General features: G+C 42.9%; 1 protein-coding gene across 1 annotated transcript; it reads right to left on the bottom strand.

The window, feature by feature from the left end:
* Positions 1–1,969: 1,969 nt before the first annotated feature.
* Positions 1,970–20,326, bottom strand: col1a2 (collagen, type I, alpha 2). Its single transcript, XM_073462913.1, has 50 exons — positions 20,153–20,326; positions 19,913–19,914; positions 17,058–17,093; positions 16,566–16,649; positions 15,995–16,051; positions 15,712–15,756; positions 15,541–15,594; positions 15,337–15,390; positions 15,191–15,244; positions 15,025–15,078; positions 14,360–14,413; positions 14,124–14,168; positions 13,833–13,931; positions 13,596–13,649; positions 13,134–13,232; positions 12,748–12,792; positions 12,328–12,426; positions 12,111–12,164; positions 11,887–11,994; positions 11,725–11,778; positions 11,471–11,569; positions 11,166–11,219; positions 10,929–11,027; positions 10,783–10,836; positions 10,612–10,665; positions 10,423–10,476; positions 10,238–10,291; positions 10,083–10,127; positions 9,840–9,938; positions 9,308–9,415; positions 9,156–9,209; positions 8,981–9,034; positions 7,882–7,935; positions 7,668–7,721; positions 7,468–7,575; positions 7,220–7,273; positions 6,726–6,779; positions 6,421–6,582; positions 6,193–6,300; positions 5,600–5,707; positions 5,431–5,484; positions 5,224–5,331; positions 5,042–5,095; positions 4,811–4,918; positions 4,574–4,627; positions 4,217–4,324; positions 3,817–4,060; positions 3,508–3,692; positions 3,157–3,399; positions 1,970–3,048 (listed from the first exon to the last, which is right to left on the bottom strand). Exons 1-50 carry the CDS (start codon positions 20,220–20,222, stop codon positions 2,902–2,904), a joined length of 4,056 nt encoding a protein of 1,351 aa, XP_073319014.1. The 5' UTR covers positions 20,223–20,326; the 3' UTR covers positions 1,970–2,901.
* Between the last annotated feature and the right edge of the window lie 352 nt (positions 20,327–20,678).

The following is a 20,678-nucleotide window of genomic DNA, read 5'->3' as shown; positions in this document are numbered from 1 at the left end:
TTGTTAAATATAAATGGCTGGTTTTTGTACTTTTTCTGAGGAATAACTGAATCTAAAAGCTGTTTTCTGCACTGATGTCCATGACAGAGATTTCACTCAAATAGAACCCCATTGTATGAGCCCTCTGGGCTTGAGATTTGTAAATGGGTGTGTGTGTGTGTGTGTGTGTGTGTGTGTGTGTGTGTGTGTGTGTGTGTGTGTGTGTGTGTGTGAACATCCCATGGGTCTTTTTGGATTTTTTACTGCATTTTGAGGCTTGTTTCTGTAAAGGGCTGAATAACTCCTTAGGATTTACGTGCTGCACAGTCATTCACTAGTGTTACTGTAATCTGCCAATTGCAACATGGCATACTTAACATAAGTATAAACATACTCTTAGCCACTTGACCTGTAGGCTATTGTTTCACCTGGGTGGGACAGACAAAGAGCCCCCAGAGAAGGGCAAGAAGCAAGAAGCATGTATGTATACGTTACATAAAGTCTACATACATTTACAAGTATAAACAGTATATACTATGGGCCGACCAATTATCCTCCTGACTAATTATTGGACCTAATATTCAGCTATTTTCTGATTATCAGTGGGTTTTTTGTTTTTCATCAATCTGGTGCTTTGGCTCTGATGAAGCGTGCAGTCTGCTATCTCTAGTGGGAGCAAGGAAGCAGAAAATGGAAAAACTCATGTAAGATTCAGGCACCTTTAAATTGTGCTTAAGCAGAGTACTTGAGTAAATGTACTTAGTTACAGTACATTCCATCACCGCCAGATTCACTGTCTGCAGGTTGGTTGTATGTTGATACATTTGCAAATTTGTTCAGGACTATTCACTACTTAAGTACAATATCAGCCGAGGTGGGCCCTGCATTATTACCCATCCACCCTCAGTCTTTGTGGCCCTGTGTTAAACTCTAACTTTAAGACTTTACACTGTATTCACATGGTGCATATCCCTCAATGAAAATGCATTCATGGGGCGCCCTGGTAGCTCAGTTGGTAGGGTTCAAATCTGAACTGTGGCCCTTTGCTACATGTCACCCTGCATGAACATGTACTCTGGCAGAGAGGTACTGGTTGGTCTCATAGAACAGAATGAAGGAGGAGGCAAACGGTCCCAACAGCAAATCTTGCTCCAGGGGCTGCCTACTATACTTTTGCAAAAATATTTTTTAGACAATCATTTGTTTTGAATGCAAAATCTTGAACCTGCAAAGTCGTGCCGTCAGACAAATGTAGTGGAAAAGAAGAAAAAGGACAAAGAAGTGTCTGAAATAGTATTTTAGTGAAGTACTTGAGTAAATGTACTTTGCTGCATTCCACCACCACTGTTCAAAAAGATACCATACATTGTCAGCACCAACAAAAATGTTGTGTGTGTTTGTAGCCCGGTGTCTGTGGCATGAAAGGTCCAATCTGTGGTCTTAATTTAATTTTTTTCTGGCCATCAGGCTAAATTAGGGATGCTACTTTATAAATATCATACTGCCCTCTCGTGGTTATAGAAAGTATTGCAAGTGAATTGATGCCCTTCAACACCAGCTGAGCAGAGCTGATAAAAAAGTGATTTTTGCAGGAATTCTATTATATTTAATCTAACTCATATTGGTATGAATGCATCACTGCAATTCAAGCCTTGATCCAAATCACAGAAATTTATTTGGATGCAAAAGCTGTATTATGCAAAGAAAAGCAACATCAGAGGATGCATATTTACAAGAAACAATGCACTTTAGTAATCACACATTGGCATGGACAGTGTCAACAGAAATTTACTGTACATTAAAATTGGATGTACCGTTGAAAAGCAAGAAAAAACGGGGGGATGGTGAATGAGAATATGGCTGTGCTTCCACAATAGGAAGGTGTTTAAGTCAGAGATGATATGTAAATCATCAGCCAAACTGAGAACCAAAATACAGTGACGCACCTTCAGTGGTGTCATTAAAACACGAAAGCACTTAAGTCACTGAGTAGTGTGTTTTGGAACATTGGACATGCTTTATTTCAGAACTTTTCACAATTTATTTAAACATCTCACATATACAAAATAGGTACAATAGACTTTGTGGTGTCATTTTTTGAGAGAGAGAGAGGCCGCCTAAAAAAACCATTCAGAATTGGATGAAATATGTGCTGTCAGTATGAACACTGTGTGGGGTTTGGAGAGTAAAAAAAGCCTGAACAAAAAACCAAAACAAACAAAAAAAAAAAAACCTTCTAGACAAAACAAAACAAAACAAAACAAAAAACCGAAATGAAACAAAACAAAAAACCAGACATCAGGTTTAGAAACATTCCACATGCTTAAAGTGGGGGAGCATCAGGGGACGAATGCAAGACTCCTCAAAGGTCAATACAAAGTAATACAGTATAAGAGTGGTTTGCTCCACAGCTGCATATTAGCACCATAGATCTCTGCTTCAAGTAACTGAGCACCTTCCGATACGAGACAAAGCTTGAAGCATTAGAAGTCGTAACATCTCTGTTGTGGACCCAGGTTTTGTCAATAGTATTTTCTTTAAGTACAGGCATGAGGTAGTTTAAACCTTTTTTTCATGGAAATTGTGGTTTTAAACCTCCTCTTTGGAAGATATACAAAGACCACAAAGTGATGCATACTTTCAGCGTTTTTATTACACTTCTTTTATTTTTTACAAAAGGATGGCATGATGTCCCACAACAAGGTGTTTTCCCGCGTCCCTTTGGGTTGCTGTATTAATTTGCATTGCACAAACGCTCCTCTCAGTCCGTTCAGTCCTCTCAGATAGTTGCCCATCTTAAGCAAGTGGATGTGCAGAGAGAAATCAGCATTCAGTATAAAAAAAACAACACAGAAAGAAGGGCAGAGATTTTGTTTTTTCGTTCTTTCTCTCTTTTTTGGTGTTAATTTATCATGAGTCTATTTATTTGAAACAGACTGGGCCAATGTCCAAACCAAACTCCTGTTCAGCTCCACCAATGTCCAAAGGTGCAATGTCGAGGATGGGCAGGCGAGATGGTTTATTTGTTCTGTACTCAATCACTGTCTTGCTCCATTCACCAGTGTGTGTCTGCAGGCGTGAGGAAAGAAAAGAAGGTTTTAGAATAGTGCCACCAAAATTGCATTAATTTAGCAGTTTAGAAACAGAAAACGGAAAACAATTGAAGAAGCTACTTACAGTGCAGCCGTCCTCCAGCACGGAGAAGGTGAAGCGGCTGTTGCCCTCAGCCCTCAGCTCCACATCGTTGGAGCCCATGAGCACCACAGCCTTCTTCAGGTTGCCGCTCTCACCATCCATGTAGGCAACGCTGTTCTTGCAGTGGTAGGTGATGTTCTGGCTAGCCTGGTTGGACAGCAGGCGCATGAAGGCCAGCTGGGTGGCCATGCTCTGGGAGCTGATGGTCTCGTCGTTGTAGGTAAACTGCGTGGAGGGAAAGGAAGGACAGTCAACATTTGGAATATATGTAGAAAATGTAAATATTTGTCATTTCCTGCCTGAATCCTGCTTGAATAGTCCTTTCTTGCTCACCTCAGAATCTCCATTGATGGTCTCTCCGAACCAGACGTGCTTCTTGTTCTCGGTGCTTCTGTACCAGTTCTTCTTGGCGATGCTCTCAGGGTGGGCATAGATGCAGGTCTCGCGGGTGGTGAAGTCGCAGAAGACCTTGATGGCATCATTGGTGCAGCCCTGGTTGGGGTCAATCCAGTAGAATCCTGCAGGACAGAAAAGAGAGAGTCAAGCTGATGGAAAGAGACTACTTTACTCTTACTAATATGGGCTCAAAAAGGCATCTAAACCGTACTCCATGTAGGTGGGTCTAGGTTTTGTTGAGCTTACCGCTGGTCCACTCGGGGTGGCTGAGCTTGATGTCACGGCAGGTGCGGGCGGGGTTCTTCCTGGATCCCTCAGGGGTGAGCAGGTTATCGATCTGAGTGTTGAGGGACTTGATGGTGGCATCAACCTCGTAGTCCTTGGCTCTCATAGCGGGCTGATCAGCTCTGTACTCATCATATCCAGAAACATCATATCCACCACCAGAGGGGCCGGGAGGTCCGGGCAGACCGGGAGATCCTGGAGGACCCTGATATGGATAAGAGAGTGGATTAAAATGTAGACCATGGTTGAAGTCAGATCCTTAGCAGAGGATCCTTTCATTTAGACGGAGCTTGTCTATCTGGTTTACGAAAATGAGCAAATTCTGTATTAGAGCAGATGAAGACAAAGTATAAGTGCTTACAGCAGGTCCAACGTATCCAGGGGGTCCACGAGCACCAGGAGAACCAATGGAACCATGTCCACCAGCTCTACCATCCTTACCAGGGGGTCCGTGGGGTCCAGCAGGTCCCTGAAGAGGAGATCATCACATGACACAGTCACATATTTGTCCTTTTTAGCAATCCTTCATCACAGATGACTGTAAATTACAGAATCTCCTGCTTTTGGTACTTTGGCGATCAATCCCAGATACCTTCCTTGCCGTGGTTATCTATATGTCTGCTCATTACTAACTCATCTGTAAGAGCTGGTGCCTCTCTGGATACAGGTGGAACAAGAAAACCACTGGTGTATTGCGAGTTATTAGGATTCTACTCACTCTGGGTCCAGAAGGTCCGTTAGCACCAGCAGATCCAGTGTCACCGGAGGGTCCCTGTAGGGAGACAAAGTGCATCATTGAATGACATTGTAACCATGAACGAGACTTCCTCTACGTGCATTGTTTACATGATGGTGCTATTACAAATACCAACTGATGCATTTGGAGTCTGTGTATCAGGTAAAAATCAGCACTTTCATATTTTCGTGTGAATTATGATAGTATGCCGTCACTCACAGATGGTCCGGGCATTCCCTGGAGACCAGGATGTCCGCGCAGACCCTTCATGCCTCTCTCTCCCTTGTCTCCAGCACCTCCCTTCTCACCACGGCCTCCAGCAGGTCCCTATAACACACACACACCCAGAAACCTCATGTTGCTAGAATAGGATACAATTTGTCCTGCACATGTGAAATGAGCACTATTCTATGTGTGAATTCTATACCTATATATGTTTATTGTACTTACAGCAGCGCCTCTAGCTCCAGCTTGTCCAACGGGTCCTGAGGGACCTCCAGGGCCCTAGAGACAAAGAAAGACAAGAATGAAAGGATGAGTGAATCAAGCAGATGATTGTTCCCTGCGAATGTTGCTGCAAGGTAATAGAAAATAATCTGTGTAGTTGTGTCTGAGTTACTATTTTTACGTACAGACTCTCCACGGTTTCCAGGTCTGCCAGCTCCTCCAGTGGGTCCAGCAGGTCCGGGGGCACCAGCAAGTCCCATGGCACCAGCAGATCCGGGCTCACCACGGTCTCCCTGAAGAAGGTTAAAAAAAGGGCAGGTGCAGGTCAGAGCAAAGCATATGTGTGTGTGTTGTGTATACAAACATAGTTAAGGTGTGTGAGAGGGCATTACCTTGAATCCAGCGATTCCAGGACGACCAGGGGGTCCATCGTTACCAGGGCTACCCTATAGGCAGAGAATATCAAGCTTCAACTAAAAGTTTCTAGTCTTCAATTGAGTTGTTTTTGTGCGAGACAGGTCACTGTTAACAGGTCTTTGCAGTACTTGTAATTGGCCTTACCTCACGTCCAGCCTCTCCCTGAGGTCCAGTCATACCAGGCAGACCGATGCTTCCAGAAGGACCACGGGCTCCAGGGGAACCAGCAGGTCCAACTCTACCAGGCTCTCCCTGTGATAGGATGCAGAGAAAATCACTGAGTCATATCAAAGGCTTCATACCATATGTGAAGCAATGTTTGACCTTCTGGTTGATCTTTTCTTTAGCGCTTGTTCATTCAAACTACGCTGCAAAATGGGCTTTTATTTTGATAAAATGCACACTTAAAATCTTGCATGCTTAAAACCCAATGTCAGTGTCAATGTACATTTCTTTTTTGAAATTTATATTTCACTGTTGTGTCTTCACTGTTTGAACTGATAAAAATTAACCACCACTACACATGTGGGACAGTTCCATCGTGCTGGAGAGGAAGGCTTTTAAGAGTTTGAATGAGAAAAAAAAATATGGATCTGATTGGGTCAGTGGTGGAAGTACTTTTTTCCTTGTTCTTTACTCGATTATCTCAATTTTATGTTACTTAACAATTCTTCATCATAACATTTAAGAGGCAAATATTGTAGTTTCTACCACTTTTTTGATTAATGTGTACTTACAGCACCACCAGGACCACCAGGAGAACCACGATCTCCTCTAGCACCAGGCAGACCAACGAATCCTTGAAGTCCAAGAGGACCACTGGTTCCAGGAGCACCAGGAGGACCCTGAACACACACGTCACATATCAGTGCTTAGCTATATTTATTCATCCAACTGTTGCTGCTTTAAAAATTTCAGTGCACCACAGCTTTATAATTTCGACTGAAAAAAGAGCTATAACTTACGGGAGGACCAGACTCTCCAGAGGATCCCTTCTCTCCAGCCAGACCAGGTGGTCCAACCATACCCTGCTCTCCAGAAGGACCAGCGGGACCAGGGTCACCACGGAGTCCACGAGGACCATCCTTACCAGCGGGACCAGCAGAGCCAGGGGGTCCAACAATGCCCTGAGAAGGTAAGAGGAATAGTACGGGTGGGTGTGAGTGTGTGTTTGTACTTAAAGAAGTTACTCATGTAATCCATTGTGTTCAGTGTGGGTCTGAATGCGTGTGTGTTTCCTAATGGTTGTAAATATAAGGTCAATACTCACAGCGGGACCAGCGGGTCCAACTCTACCAGCAGCACCAGGGAAACCAGTCAGACCCTGACATCGGAAACACACACAATCATAGGTTATACGGTGGAACATCAAGGATGTGAGGTGTAAACTGTGTCTCTGTGTGTCTGTATAAGAGTGGACATCGGAGATATGATGGGGGTATTTTCTGGCCATGGACCACAGGTGAAGAAATAAGAACACAAATTGTTCTATTTTGTATACTTTATACTTAAAAATTAGAAAACAAAAAGTCAACAGACATCTATGATCAAAATGACTCATTAGATTTCAGTCACTCCATGCTCCAGTAGCTTTACCTTGATTTGAAAGGGCTGAAGTCAGTGCGTGTGTGTGGCAGGTGCATATTGTGCAGCAGTGATAATATCTGCGGTTAAATTGTGCTGTCATGTTTTTATGGCTCTTACATGCTTACGGATGCAATGAGTGGAATTTTGGGGAATTCTTTTTTATGTTTTAACACTCACAGAAGGTCCGGTGTCTCCACGAGCGCCAGCAGGTCCAGAAGCACCAGAAGGACCCTAGATAAGCAGATGAAGAAACCAGACATCATTCATCTGAGTACACAACTACAATCCTAAATTCCTAAACTATCTTGAATCTGTCTGACACCTGATTAACCTTCTCCTGCTCCTTAAATCATACACTGAGTCTATTATATCAGATCTATCCTGTTTTTAATAGGATAGATCTGATGGTATGGTATGGTACTAACAGCAGGTCCAGACTGTCCAGCGGGTCCAGCAGGGCCAGCGGGGCCAAGCTCTCCCTTTCCTCCAGAAGGTCCACGCTCTCCTCTTGCTCCAGGCTGACCGTCAGCGCCCTGTAGGGAGGAAGAGTAAGGGGCTAGGTCAATATCTGGGCAATTGAAACTATGTATATATTATATTGAAAGGTGATTGACGGCTGTCTTACAGGGGGCCCAGCGAATCCAGAAGATCCAGCAGGTCCAACCTCTCCACGCTCACCCTGTGGACAACAAGCAATTGGTCATGAAGACTGATTATACGACACACCAAAGCTGTTTTTTGTTATAATCTCTTCATCCTGTATTAATGTGAACAGGTCCTTTGGCATGGATGTGGTAAAACAGGTGATATGATGAAGGAAGTTCGGCACAGCTACTTACAGGGGTTCCACGAGGTCCAGCGGGTCCAGCAGGTCCGAAGGAGCCGCTCTCACCCTGGAGGAGGTCAAAATCAACATTATTTTAAATGTACTCTGGTGACTTTTGTTAATACAGTAATAGCAGTAGTATGTAGAAGAAGAAACACATTTGCTGTCTGATTATTCAAATATGTTTTTTAATTTGAAAACTTGATCAGTTGATGTGCTGCTACAAGAGGAAATCCATTGTGTTTTCTTAATTGTGCCAAGTAACGCAAATGTTTTGTCATTGTTTTGATTGTATTTCTTCCTCTAGTAGTTGTCTACATAGGCAAACATGCAATACAATTCACAAAGTCATGAAAATATTTAAATGTATCAAACCTCTACACAACTGGCAGAGCCCACATAGGACAGAGTTTACAGAGTAGCTTAAAACTAGTCAAAGGAGCAACAACATAAAAAGGGTGTAGGGTACTAGTGGACAGGATGTGTATGTGTGTGTATGTATATACCCTATGTTTATACAGTATGTATGTAGAATTATTGGGATGTTGTGTGTTTTTTTTGTTTTTTTTTTGTTTTTGTTTACTTGTTCTGTTTGTTTGACATCTGTATCATCAGTATTTTGGGATACAGTTAATGTGTCAAAAAAATCAAACTTAAATGACAAACAATGTATAAAGTGCCCATTTGTTGTGTTACTACCAGTGCTATCCTAGATTATATGATAGTGGAGCGATTACTGTAATATTATAAAATGGCCATCAGGTGGCAGCGTGGAGCTTGTAACTACAGATACAGTACATCGTATAGGTGGCGGTAATCGCAATTTTCTCCTCCAGAAAAGTGGGATGTCCAAAGATATGGAGTCCGATTTGTCAACAGTGAGAATTTCTTGATCTCAATAACACATGTTGGTGGTTTTCTATTGTAGGCTACTGTTTGCAAGAGTCTGTCAGCCATCTTGATTAATGTTGGAGGCAGCTATTTTTAGGCTGTAACAAAGCTCCATAACATTAATTAGTTTGTGTTACAGTATACACCTAAACACCTTTATTCAAATCTTTTGTGTCATTATTTGTTTTGTGGTAAATAATATCCATACATTAGCTGCTTACCTTATCACCATTGGCTCCAGTTGGTCCGGGAGGTCCAGCGGGTCCGGGCATACCCTAAAAAAGACAGAGGATAGGATACTAAGACTGAGGCTCTGGTGGATACACTCTCTAATGGAGTGAATGGCAACAAGTTTTATATCAAGTGCCTCATGAAGAATTAGAGAGTTCAACTTACACGGGCTCCATCTCTGCCAGCGTTACCATCAGGTCCTTTGTGTCCAGCCTCTCCCTATAGGAGAAGGATGAAGATGTTCTCATTAACAAACGTGAGCTAATTTGAGGGGTAAAATCCTGCTTTATTTGCAGCTGGTAGATTTAGGAACTTACCTTCTCTCCTTTGGGTCCAGGGGTTCCAGCAGCTCCACGCTCACCAGGCATGCCACCGGGTCCCTGGTGTCCAGGACCTCCAGCAGCTCCAGCAGCACCAGGCTCTCCCTGGAAACAGACTATGGTTAATTTTTCCATAAAACATATATTAGCTTGACATATACATGAATGCTTCAGGTGCAGCACTGAAGCCCTCAGATGCTGTTTATCACTGTGCACTAAGATTTATAACTGGCAATATCTACAATAACTGCATGCTTTTAATTTGCCAGAGGCAACAGACATTAATCAACATTTCAGTTTAGACGTTAATGTAATTGTACCATAGGTAGCTAGTTAGCTAACTTTTGTCTGTAGTTCCTGTTTTTTTTCTTTAAATGTGGGCCTTTATTGAACATGTGCAAATTACTGGATTGTGTTTGCGCTTATAAAAAAATCTACTTTCTTCCAATGTGCAAAGATGTGCAGATGTATTTCTGAGTTTAAATAAGGTTGAAAGAGGATCATTCTTTTTGCCATGGCCTCATCCTACCTTGCCACCATCAGATCCAGGGGCTCCAGCAGGTCCACGGGCTCCCATTGATCCCTGAGGTCCAGAAGCACCAGCAGCACCGGGGTTACCACGCTCTCCCTGGAGGAACACATTGAGGATATCAGTGTTTTATCTATTTGAATGATTTCAGCATCTTACAAAAATCTGTGAGGCTACTAGAAAATAAATTGCTTCATTTGATGCAAATACACCCAGAGGGAAGGCATGGGCAGGTTAACTTACCTTTCCACCAGCGGGTCCAGCAACTCCTTGGTCTCCTGGGATACCCTAAAAGAGACAAATGGTTGGTTAAAGAATTTCTGCTTATTCCACATTTCCTGTGTTCTGATTGTACTGTAGCATGGGAGAAATTCAGTGTCTGTTTGTATGTTACTTACTCTGTCTCCGGCCTTGCCAGCCTCTCCACCAGGTCCAGCGGGGCCAGGCAGACCCTGAAATCATCAAGCCGCAAGATCAGGACCAACAGACTCAAAAGGGCAGTAAAACGATGTATTGAATTTCTGAATTTCCTAAGCAAATTTGCTCTGAATTGTTTAAATAGAGTCAGATGATGGATCCAAACCTGGAAGCCAGGAGCTCCAGAGGGTCCCTGCTCTCCCTTCTCACCAGGACCACCCTGTAGGAAGAAAGAGAGAAGATCAATGTTTAAAATGGCACGCTGATGGCTGTGGTAATCACATCATAAATGCAAGTATTTGTGTGTATAAATGCATGTATGAGCAACATGAATGTTGTATTTAAGGATACTTACAGCGGGTCCAGTGGCACCAGTGGCTCCGTTGTTGCCGTCAGCTCCAGGGGCTCCCTAAAGACAAAGATAAATGAATTGTTATAACAACTGAAAAATCCTATGGTTTAAAAGTTTAAATGTTTTATCAGTGAGCGACAGTGGAATTTGTTGCTGGGTATTTTTTTTACTTACTCTCAGTCCAGTGGGGCCAGTGGCTCCCTTGTCTCCAGGCTTGCCAGCCTCACCCTGAAGGAGGTCAAAGGTCAGTTATCCACAGGTTATGATAAACTTAATGATATACTGAAACATTTTCCAGTCTTGGCCTTTTTTCTACTTACAGAAGGTCCCTTGGGTCCGGGGAAGCCAATGTTTCCAGGCTGGCCTCTAGGTCCAGTTGGGCCGGGAGGTCCAGAGCGGCCATCTTGTCCAGCAGGACCCTGGAGGAGAAAATAGGAAGTAAAGAAGGAAGTCATGTTTTTGGCGTTCATTAGAGCAAATATGATTCTTAAAACAGTGCAGACTGAGAGCAATGTCCGTGTTCTTAAGTTAAATTTATGACATTCAGATTTACTCACAGCAGGTCCCTCCTTTCCTGGGGGTCCAGAGCTTCCAGGGCTTCCTGGGAGACCCTGAAAAATGAACATTAGTCAGTAATTAAGATGTATCTGTAATTATTAAAGTGTACTGTTATCTTGCATTAAAATCTTGAATTTAATCATTCACAATGTCAGCAGCTTTGTAGCAAAACCATTACCAGACTCCTACTCCAAGCTAATCTAACTCAGCTAATCCAATTTCCCAATTTCCCACTTCCCCTTCAGGTTTCTGTGATTTACTAGACTCACACAGAGATCAAGTCAGAATTTAGCAAAAGACTCACCCTGAGACCAGCTGGGCCAGGCTCACCAGCACGGCCAGCATCTCCGGGGGGTCCACGAGGTCCACCGGCACCAGTGGCACCACGGGCACCGGGCATACCCTACGACAAGGAGACAAAGAGGTCCAAGAGAAATGAGGAGGAAGCTTCACCTCATCACTGAATGTTGACTTTATTTTGAAGTAGAAGAGAGCTTCTGTAGATTTGCGTTATGTATAGCATGTTGGTGGCATGAGATTTGCTCACTGAACACTCACAATTGGGCCAGTTCTTCCCTCACCACCAGGCATACCACGGCCGCCAGGAGCGCCCTAAAGGAGACGCACACGCATTAGGAGGTGATCCAAGTACCATAACCTCTGGATTTGGGTTGGTATGGTGCATCATCATCCATTCAGAGATGGCTATCTGGTACTCACTCTAGCTCCACGGTTGCCAGCAGGTCCAGTAGCACCAAGCTCACCAGATGGTCCTCTCTTGCCCTCCTCACCCTGAGGTCCAGGGGCTCCCTGAGGTCCAGAGTTACCCTGAGGAAAGCAATAGAGAAGTTATGAGTCATAAACAGTGTATAAGCGAAGATTCAGTTTCAGATTCAGTTTGGTGGAATTATAAAGTAAAGAACAGGATCAGGATATGAACTTACAGGCTCTCCTTTGGGACCACCGTCTCCCTTCACTCCCTGAGGGCCAGGATCTCCCTGAAACACATAAACAGACACCATCAATGGAAAGATCAATCATCAAATGTTTCTGTGTGTCTGCGTGAGGGCGTATGTATTGTGTGTACATCTGCATGCTTCCAAGTGGGTATTATGGTTATTAATGTTTCTTTTTTTTGTGGCTGTTGGTGTGTGTACTTACACCAAGACCTCTCTGTCCAGCAGCACCCTGAGGGCCCTGGGGTCCAGGTCCTCCTCTTGGTCCGGGGAAGCCAGGAGCTCCAGCAACACCAGGGGTACCCTAAATAACAGCAAAGGCAGACAGGTGAGCATCACTCAAGCCTAACTGTCTTGTGCCTATGTCTTGGTGTTTAACCTTTATTGTTTGTATAACATAATATATATACACAATAAATAATAGAGTATATGAATTGCGATACAAAAAAAAATTAAAATTGCATCCTGCTATCAGTAAAATGACTTGATATTTTGTGATTGAAACAATCTAATTATTTGTGTGTTGTTTTTGCAACATGACAAAGTTTTAATTTTTGTAACCTCTGTGCGACCCTAATTGACTTTTAACCTATGTCTACTCAAATGATACAACTTGAATACTTACAGCAGCTCCCTTGGCTCCGTTCAGGCCATTAGCACCAGGGTTACCCTGCAGGGGAAGAAAGAGACATTAGGAAATCCAAAACACTATAATATGGAGAATGTGATAATATCAGGCACTGTCGCTAAATAACAATATAACTGCTCTGTCAAGGATTATTTACAGAACTTTTTAAGTTAAGGGAAAAATACATGGATAGCATGGGCATGCAAATCATTTAATCATCTACATAAGTCTGGGGATTGATTTATCCAATCTGGAACAACAAAACAATCTGGACTAAATCCAGGACTCAAACAAACAAAAATAAATGTTTTTGCTTATAAGTTTTCCAAGTTTTACAGAGTGACAGAAAGGTGAGTGGAAACATCTTCAGTCAGGATACTTACAGAGGGACCAACGGGGCCAACAGCACCATTGACACCGGGCTCTCCTCTTGCTCCCTGAGCTCCAGATGGGCCAGTAGCTCCAGCGGGTCCAATCTCTCCCTATCAAAGACAAAAACACATCCACAATCATGTAATGAAATTAAACAAAAATCAATACTGTGATGAAAGCAGCCATGGCGAGTTAAACAATATACTGGTATTGTATAAGGATATGTTGGTATGTATTTAAATGATCAGACAGTGGTTTAGATGTGAGTGGTTTGAATGTTTGGTCTGAAGTTACTGAGGCTGCTACATGCATGAACTATCCCCATGGGGATATTATACAGTACACAGTACAGAAGATGCTCATACTGCATTTCAATGAGAACTGTGTCCTTTTGTGACCCTAAACATGAGCTTCTCTGGGAGGATATGTTCCCAAAGAACAGGAAATGCAACAGGAAGTGGCATCACACTTACCTTGGGGCCGGGACCACCGGGGAAACCTGGGGGACCAGCAGCACCGAGGGGACCCTAGGTAGAAGAACACCAGACACGGCATCAACGTAAGGTCACATTAAGGTCAAGTTATAAGTTAAAAGATATTACAAAGCACATTCTGGACTGGTACCTTGATGATACCTTCCTTTTGAGTTCAATATTCACAAAGGGGATTAATCTCACAATCGCAAAGGGGTTTAAAGGGCCAATACTCACAGCAGGGCCAGCGGGGCCAACATTGCCATCAGCACCACGAGCACCAGCGGGGCCAGCAGGGCCAGCACGACCTCTCTCACCAGGCATACCACGAGATCCCTAAAGCGAGGACACACAAGAAGAACAGAAGTGATGAGAAAAGTGTCTTTACTGCAACCATGTAATAATGAATGATAAGAATGAGGAAAATGAGTTATAAAGCATCTAATATGGCTGTGGCTATGGCTTTTACTGAGGTTTACTAAGGTTTTGTGCATAAATGGTGAATCTTGAACTCGATCAAAAACTTACAGCCAGTCCAGGACTTCCAGCAGCTCCGTGTGCACCGGGCTCACCCTATAGGGGAGACAGGAGAAGATGATGAGGTGTCTGGGGTGAAGTGACTCAAGGTCAAAGGTTGAAGGGTCAATGATTTGTTATCAGCAGGCTTATATCAATATTAATATATTAAGACTAAAAGAAACTGTGCTCCTATATTAAATAAAGTAGTCATTTTGCTGCAGTTATGAGGAAGGTGCCCTTCTTACCTTGGCGCCAGCTGCACCGGGCTCTCCCTTACGTCCATCAAGACCAGTGTAACCCTGAAACACAGAGGGAAAGTGATGATGGAAGAGGCTTATAATCACATACTAAAATACTACAGACACAAACATAAAAAAGATGAAATAAGAGACAAAATGATGAGACTGGGATTGTTACATAAAATCGGATTTTTAACACGACATATGCTTGTTTGACGTCCATTAAGAGTACATATTGACAATAAGACATCCAGTGTCCCTTGTGAGACAGTAAGGAAGCGTTTGTATCTTCAAAAGCAGTTTCACAGGAAGTTAACACCTGGCTCTGGGTTATATGGAAGGGGCCTTCCGATACCTAAAAGCCATGGAGTGACTTCACAGATGAGACATTCTCACACAAAACAGGGACTAAAAATCTTAAATAGCAGCCATTAGACTTCTTTTATTTCTAGTTAGCTCCTCAGCAAAGAAGACTAAAAAGGAAGATAGCCCCATAATCCTTTCAAGTGACACTCCAAGTCATTTGAGTCCACATTTTACACAGCGCAGGTAGAGCTCTTCCGCCATATGTTTATATTTTTGGAGCATTTCGGCTGCTTGCTGCAGACCAGTGGGGTTCAGGTGATTACCACGCAGGCAGGTCAAGCAGAGGAATCACGATCAACACTCACTCTGTGTCCCTTCATTCCTGGAAGTCCGGGGGTTCCGGGGAATCCACGAGCACCCTGCGATTCAAAACAAAGAAATATGACTTAGATGAAGTCCATATTTACAGTTCAGATATCTGTTTGTATCTTTCTGTGTTTCATTCTCCTTGTTTAGGAGAGAATGTCTCACCTGTGGGCCGGGGGTACCTCTGTCTCCGGGCTTGCCGGGTCTGCCGTTGTTACCCTGTGAGAGCACAAAAAGACGTTAGTATGTGACATTCCCGTAAACAACAGTGGCCCTTGAAATTGCTTGTCGAAACACAAATATATACATACGTCCTCTCCGGATTTGCCAGGGGGTCCAGGGGGGCCACGAGCACCAACGGGACCCTTAGGAAAGAAAAACAAAACATATAAGATCTCAAATATAACAACTACTTTAAATACAATGGCATCTATGACATCTGACAATGATAAAGAAGTAATACTAAAGCATGCTTATCATCACGTGATAATATGAAAACTGGGGGATTATCTTACAGTCTGTCCAGGCTCTCCGGGCTCACCAGCGTGTCCAGTGTGTCCCTGAGGACCCTGTTGAATGATAAGAGGCACAGCAATTAGTCTTCATTTAGACACCATAGCAACAGTACGTTGTGTGTTCAGGTTGTAGGTATGGAGTCAAGTTTGATCAAAAAAGTGTGAACTTACAGGGGGTCCAGGAGGTCCGGGAGGGCCTCTAGCACCCATCATACCCTGAAAAGGAGAAATAAGTCAATTAGTCATGTCATTCATTACCATTAAGTCAACCTATGCTAGTGTAATTTGGCATTAGTGTGAATGCAACTGGAATCAAAATTATTCATGTGTAGGTAAGACTGTAGAGACACTATTGACATAAAGGTAGCTGAATAGTGCTGTGGATTGAATGGGACGAGCGTGGAACCATGTGTGATGGCCTTAAAGTGTCGTCATGTGTATGCTTGGCCCTCACCATGGGTCCAGGGCCGGGATCAGGGGCTTTTGCACCATCATACTGAGCAGCAAAATTCTGTGAAACAGAAACAAACACAGATTCATTAGCCAGTAGACAAACTTCTCATAATATATCAGGACATTATCGGACAGGCAGTACGTCGATCCAGGTCAGATAAATAGCAGTGGTTTCCAGTATTGTCCGTGCCTATGTTATCGGCATGACACAAATAGAAACTGATTCACTGTAAAAAGCAAGTGAGAATCCTGTATTTTTAATGTTTTGAAGACTAATTAGCACTACATAGTAAGGTAGTTGTGTATTATCCGTGTGTTATCTGTTAGCCATGGTGTCAGATGGCTTAAGGACGAAAGGTCAAAGGTCACAGGGTTATGACATCATTATTAAAAGTTATTCCTTTATTGCCATTCCGAGGTAGTTCATGATTCGTGTGACACAGAAAAACAATCTGCAACCCCTAATGTGGGTCAAATTCACACATCGAGCAGACATATTTTTCTGCACGACCTTTGAGCTAAACACTGCAAAGCCAGACAACCAATTTTGCGAGTATAAACAGCTGACTTACTCCTCCAAGTCCAGGGGGACCAGGGGGGCCAGCGGGGCCAGGGAGTCCGGGTTTGCCATCTCTTCCATTTGGGCCCTTAGGACCCTGTAAAAGACAGATGGTGTGGTGAGTAAACACTGGAACTGCCGCTGACAGAAGGGTTTCTTGTGAGTTTCAGGTTATTCTATTTCATGAAATGACAGAATAATTAAAAATAATGCTGTTGTAGCAAATTGCGTTATTGTAAGAAATGTACTATAACACATTTTAATTGTCAATAAAGGTCAATATTTAAACAGTCCCGATCAAATCACATTACTGTTACTGTCTCTTAACACAGGCCTATGGGTGATGTAAACAAAGGGGTGTGGCCTACTGAGGTTAAAAGGTCAAATGAAGTCAACTACCACGGTGCCAAAGACGCACCAAAATTATACCACATTAAAATGCCTATATTACATATTTGGTAACAGTTGTTTGGTCAAGGGCAGCAGAGTTTTCTCATCAGCTTACCCTGTCACCTCGTGGTCCTTTCTCTCCTTGGGGACCCTGCGGCAGAGAGAATCACTCAGTCAGACCAAAACACAGAGCAGATGGCTGCTTCAGCAACACGTCAGCTGTAAACTATTCCTCTAAAAAAGCAAAGCATGCCACTGCGTCTCATCTAAACTACACTAAAAGCAGATTTTAAAAAGCCAGATTCGAGTTCTATTCAAACCATCTGGTGTGTGTTAATTACAATAAAATGTGTACGTAAACAAACTTGACCTTACAGTGAGAGGACAAGCAAGTTAAAAAAACACATTTCATCAAAAAAGACCAGATCTAAACTAGGCTGTATGTGTCTGATATGCCACACTGTAGGTGCTAATTGACACATAAGAACAACATCATGTGCTCACCTTGACTCTCGCCTAAACAGAAAAGAAAATAAATAAATGTAAGATTTATTTATTCAGTCTTTTCAGGGTTTGTCAGGATATTTAACAGGCTTTATCGAACAGTCAGCATCATGATCTACAGCTGAGCATGCGATATAGTATTTGATGCTGTCACAAGGGTGGCTGAAACGTGCTCATGCAGACACAGGAATTAAAATGGAAATGCAGCAGAGTAATGTGCATGTGATATATATGACCAACATGCTAAAATAAGCGACATGATAAAGAACCAGACTGAACAACCTCTTAGCTGAAAGAGCATGTTAGTCCATGGAAAAGATAGAGTTCTGAGATGTTACCAGAACCACACAGTGCGTACTGCACCTTTAAAACATTGAAACATGAAGCTGATAGATGTTTAATTTTAGGGCAATCTCAGTTATGAGCAGAATCATTAATTAATGATTTCCATTACAGGGCCCAGTCCTGAATGATACATTCTTTTTCTTTTTTAAGTTTTATCCAAACTGAAAATCTCAACCTTTCAGAACTGGTCTGAGATCAGCTTTTGTAAATTGACTGTTAAATCAGGGAGCAGAGGAAGACTCCAAACTGACCCAAAGCCAGCTGTTAGGGGGCAAACCTCCCTCTGCCCCTCTCTGCTGTCCTCAGAAAGGATCCTTTGTACCAGGCCCCATGGGTGCCTCAGAGCTGCGGTTTTAGCTTTCATTGACACCAACTTTAGCCAATAGGACCCTCACCTATTCATGGAACAGGAAGGGAGCAAAGCTGCAAGAAAATAACCTGAAATTCCTAAATGCTCCGCCATCACTGAGATCGCTCAAATGTGTCGAGACCAACCGAGAGGGTCTGCAGTATCGCTCAGCGTTAGGAAGACAAAAGGCAAAGTGACAAGGTAATGCTATCTTTTGTGATTTCATGCATGTGTACTAACCGAGTCTGTGGCGTTGGAGAGATGAGGAGGAGGAAGAGGGAGATGAGGAGGGTGGGGGAGAGAAGAGGGAATACACCGTTAGAACATGATGAGCATTTTTAAAGCAAAACAACCTGAAAAAGAAAAAGTCATTTCCATCCATTCTCTATTCTTTTAAATTGTTTTCACGTCTTTACGGTGGGTCAGAGTTGTACTTTCTTTTGCATGAGAACAGTATATAAAGTGTAAAAGCTACATTCTGCACAAACAAGATAAACCTTGTTAAAATCTGATTTTTGTCTCTTGTGAGGGCCTTTAAAAAAGAAAAAAGATTTGTGGCTTAATAAATGCACCTGAGTTTGGGACTGGCAGAACATAATTACACCTATATCTCAAAATGTTGATCAAATGTGTCTGTCGTGCCTACGATTAACCTTTCTGCATCATTTATTTGCTCACAACCTTGCTGCTGTAGTACAAGTCTCAGTTCATGTCTAACAGAGTAGCTGAGGGCCACGTCCTCAAACTGTCTCACTCAGGCTACAAAAGTGAATTTCAGTTCAATAGCATTCCATATAATGAGGATCGGGCTGCTAACAGGCCTGAACAGGTAGTTTGTGCCCTTGGGACAGGAATAGTTGACGTGCTACTGCAAACTAGATGAGAACTACAGCGATTATGTTGGGAAAATGAATGACATCTGTTACTGTTAGATGATTTCTGCTGCAATGTTATTAAAGGAGGCATTCTTTCAATTCTGGCTTGAAAAACTGGGGAATTTAACCTAATTAGACTGAATTGTCAAATAGTCAGAATTTCAATTATGGACTGATTGATGATAGAGTCTCTTTCATTCACGGCTGATGTTTGTATCTTGCAGGTGGACATCAGCTGATGCCCCCTCTGAATCTGGACCAGCTGGTCATGGCTGGGTTTGGGCACAGCTGGGACCTCCCTGTGAACTCCAACGCCTCATGTCTAATCTAGACCACACGGTGGCGCACTCGGGGATTGAAGGTGATGTGAAACTATTTATCCACCTCTCTAACGCACTACGACAGTGAAAAAGTTGCACAAAGGCATCAACTTCAATCTTGTAGTTGAATTCTTAAATTGTTTGTGGCCTCACAAATGTTAAATTACGCAGCAAACGCTCACTGTGAAGAAAGTTATGCAAACAGAAACGTCATGTTAAACAAAACTAGTGTAATATTTAAGCATTTGGTCTCACTTCTAGTTAAGCCTTGATAAACAGATTTGTCTCTTTTCAAAGAGGAGAAAATCTAATTGGTGCCAAGCAGATGTTTGCACCCATGGCCACCAGGGGGAGACATTGTAGTTTCCTATAATAAAACCTCATCTCTTGGACATCTGGATGGAACAATATGTACAACGCCCCACCAAGTTTTTCATCCTGTGTCTAAAAGAAAATTCACTTTCAGCCTATTTTAATGACTCCACATGCATTAAACGCTCTGAAAAGGCTACTTTAGAGGTGTCTCTCAAAGCGAGAAAACTTTTTTTTTTTTTTTTTTTTCTGTCAGGAGGGAAACTGCTCCTTCTCGGAAACTAATCAAATCATTATGATTGTATCCTTGGAGAAGAAAAGAAAGTGAAGAATCCTCTGCATGAGCTCAATCCGTTGAGTTTTTATTCAGCGGTGCTTTGCGCTCTCTTCGGGTTGACCTTGATGTAAGTCCCAAACAAAAGCCAAGCGCAAGATCCTCAAGCAGTGGGACCCGAAAAAAAATTATCCATCACAGAGAAAAAAAAGAGCAGATAATCAAACTTACATTGACATGATGCTAGGTATGAAGTTACTGCAAGCAGCAACAGAATCCGGGTATCCACAAAGCTGAGCATGTCTACACAGACATGCAGACTCCTTGTGCTGCTAAGCCCTTGTTTTTAAACCACCCTTCAGGAAGGCATACAGTTGTGATGACACGAGTAACTCCAAACTTAGCAGAAACCTGCTGCCGTGATGCTAGAATAATAAAGTTCTATCAGGCCTATTTATACGGCAGGAGGGTCCCTGGTCTGCGTGTCAAAAGTCAGCCCACCAGCCAATCAGAGAAGAGAAACCCAATCTGACTCCCATCCCTCTCCAGCTCACACTCAGTCATGTGGTGCTGCATCTCCCAGCCTCCTCTCCACCAGAGAGCGTTTGGCAAAGCTTTGGCGATGATGACGAGTGCAACGTTTTAATTAGATCCATTCTTTTTGAGGACGTGGACAGCGTCGACGTTTAAAAGGGAGAAGAAGGCCTACGTTTTTTCCCCTCTTTTACGGGTTGCAGTGAATCCGGAGTGTCAGTGC

The sequence above is a fragment of the Pagrus major genome, chromosome 3, assembly GCF_040436345.1.
Source record: "Pagrus major chromosome 3, Pma_NU_1.0".
Taxonomy (NCBI): Eukaryota; Metazoa; Chordata; class Actinopteri; order Spariformes; family Sparidae; genus Pagrus; species Pagrus major.
This window is presented reverse-complemented; position numbering and strand designations above follow the sequence as displayed.

Bases quoted from the DNA above. Each gene is read 5' to 3' on its own strand.
- col1a2 (XM_073462913.1), bottom strand. From the start codon at position 20,222: ATGCTCAGCTTTGTGGATACCCGGATTCTGTTGCTGCTTGCAGTAACT. The intron at 12,427-12,747 runs GTAAGTATTCAA...GCTGTTATTTAG, and splicing joins ACGGAGCCAAGGGAGCTGCT to GGTACCCCTGGTGTTGCTGG. The intron at 4,628-4,810 runs GTGAGTGACGGC...GTCTCCCTACAG, and splicing joins AGGGAATGCCCGGACCATCT to GGACCCTCCGGTGACACTGG.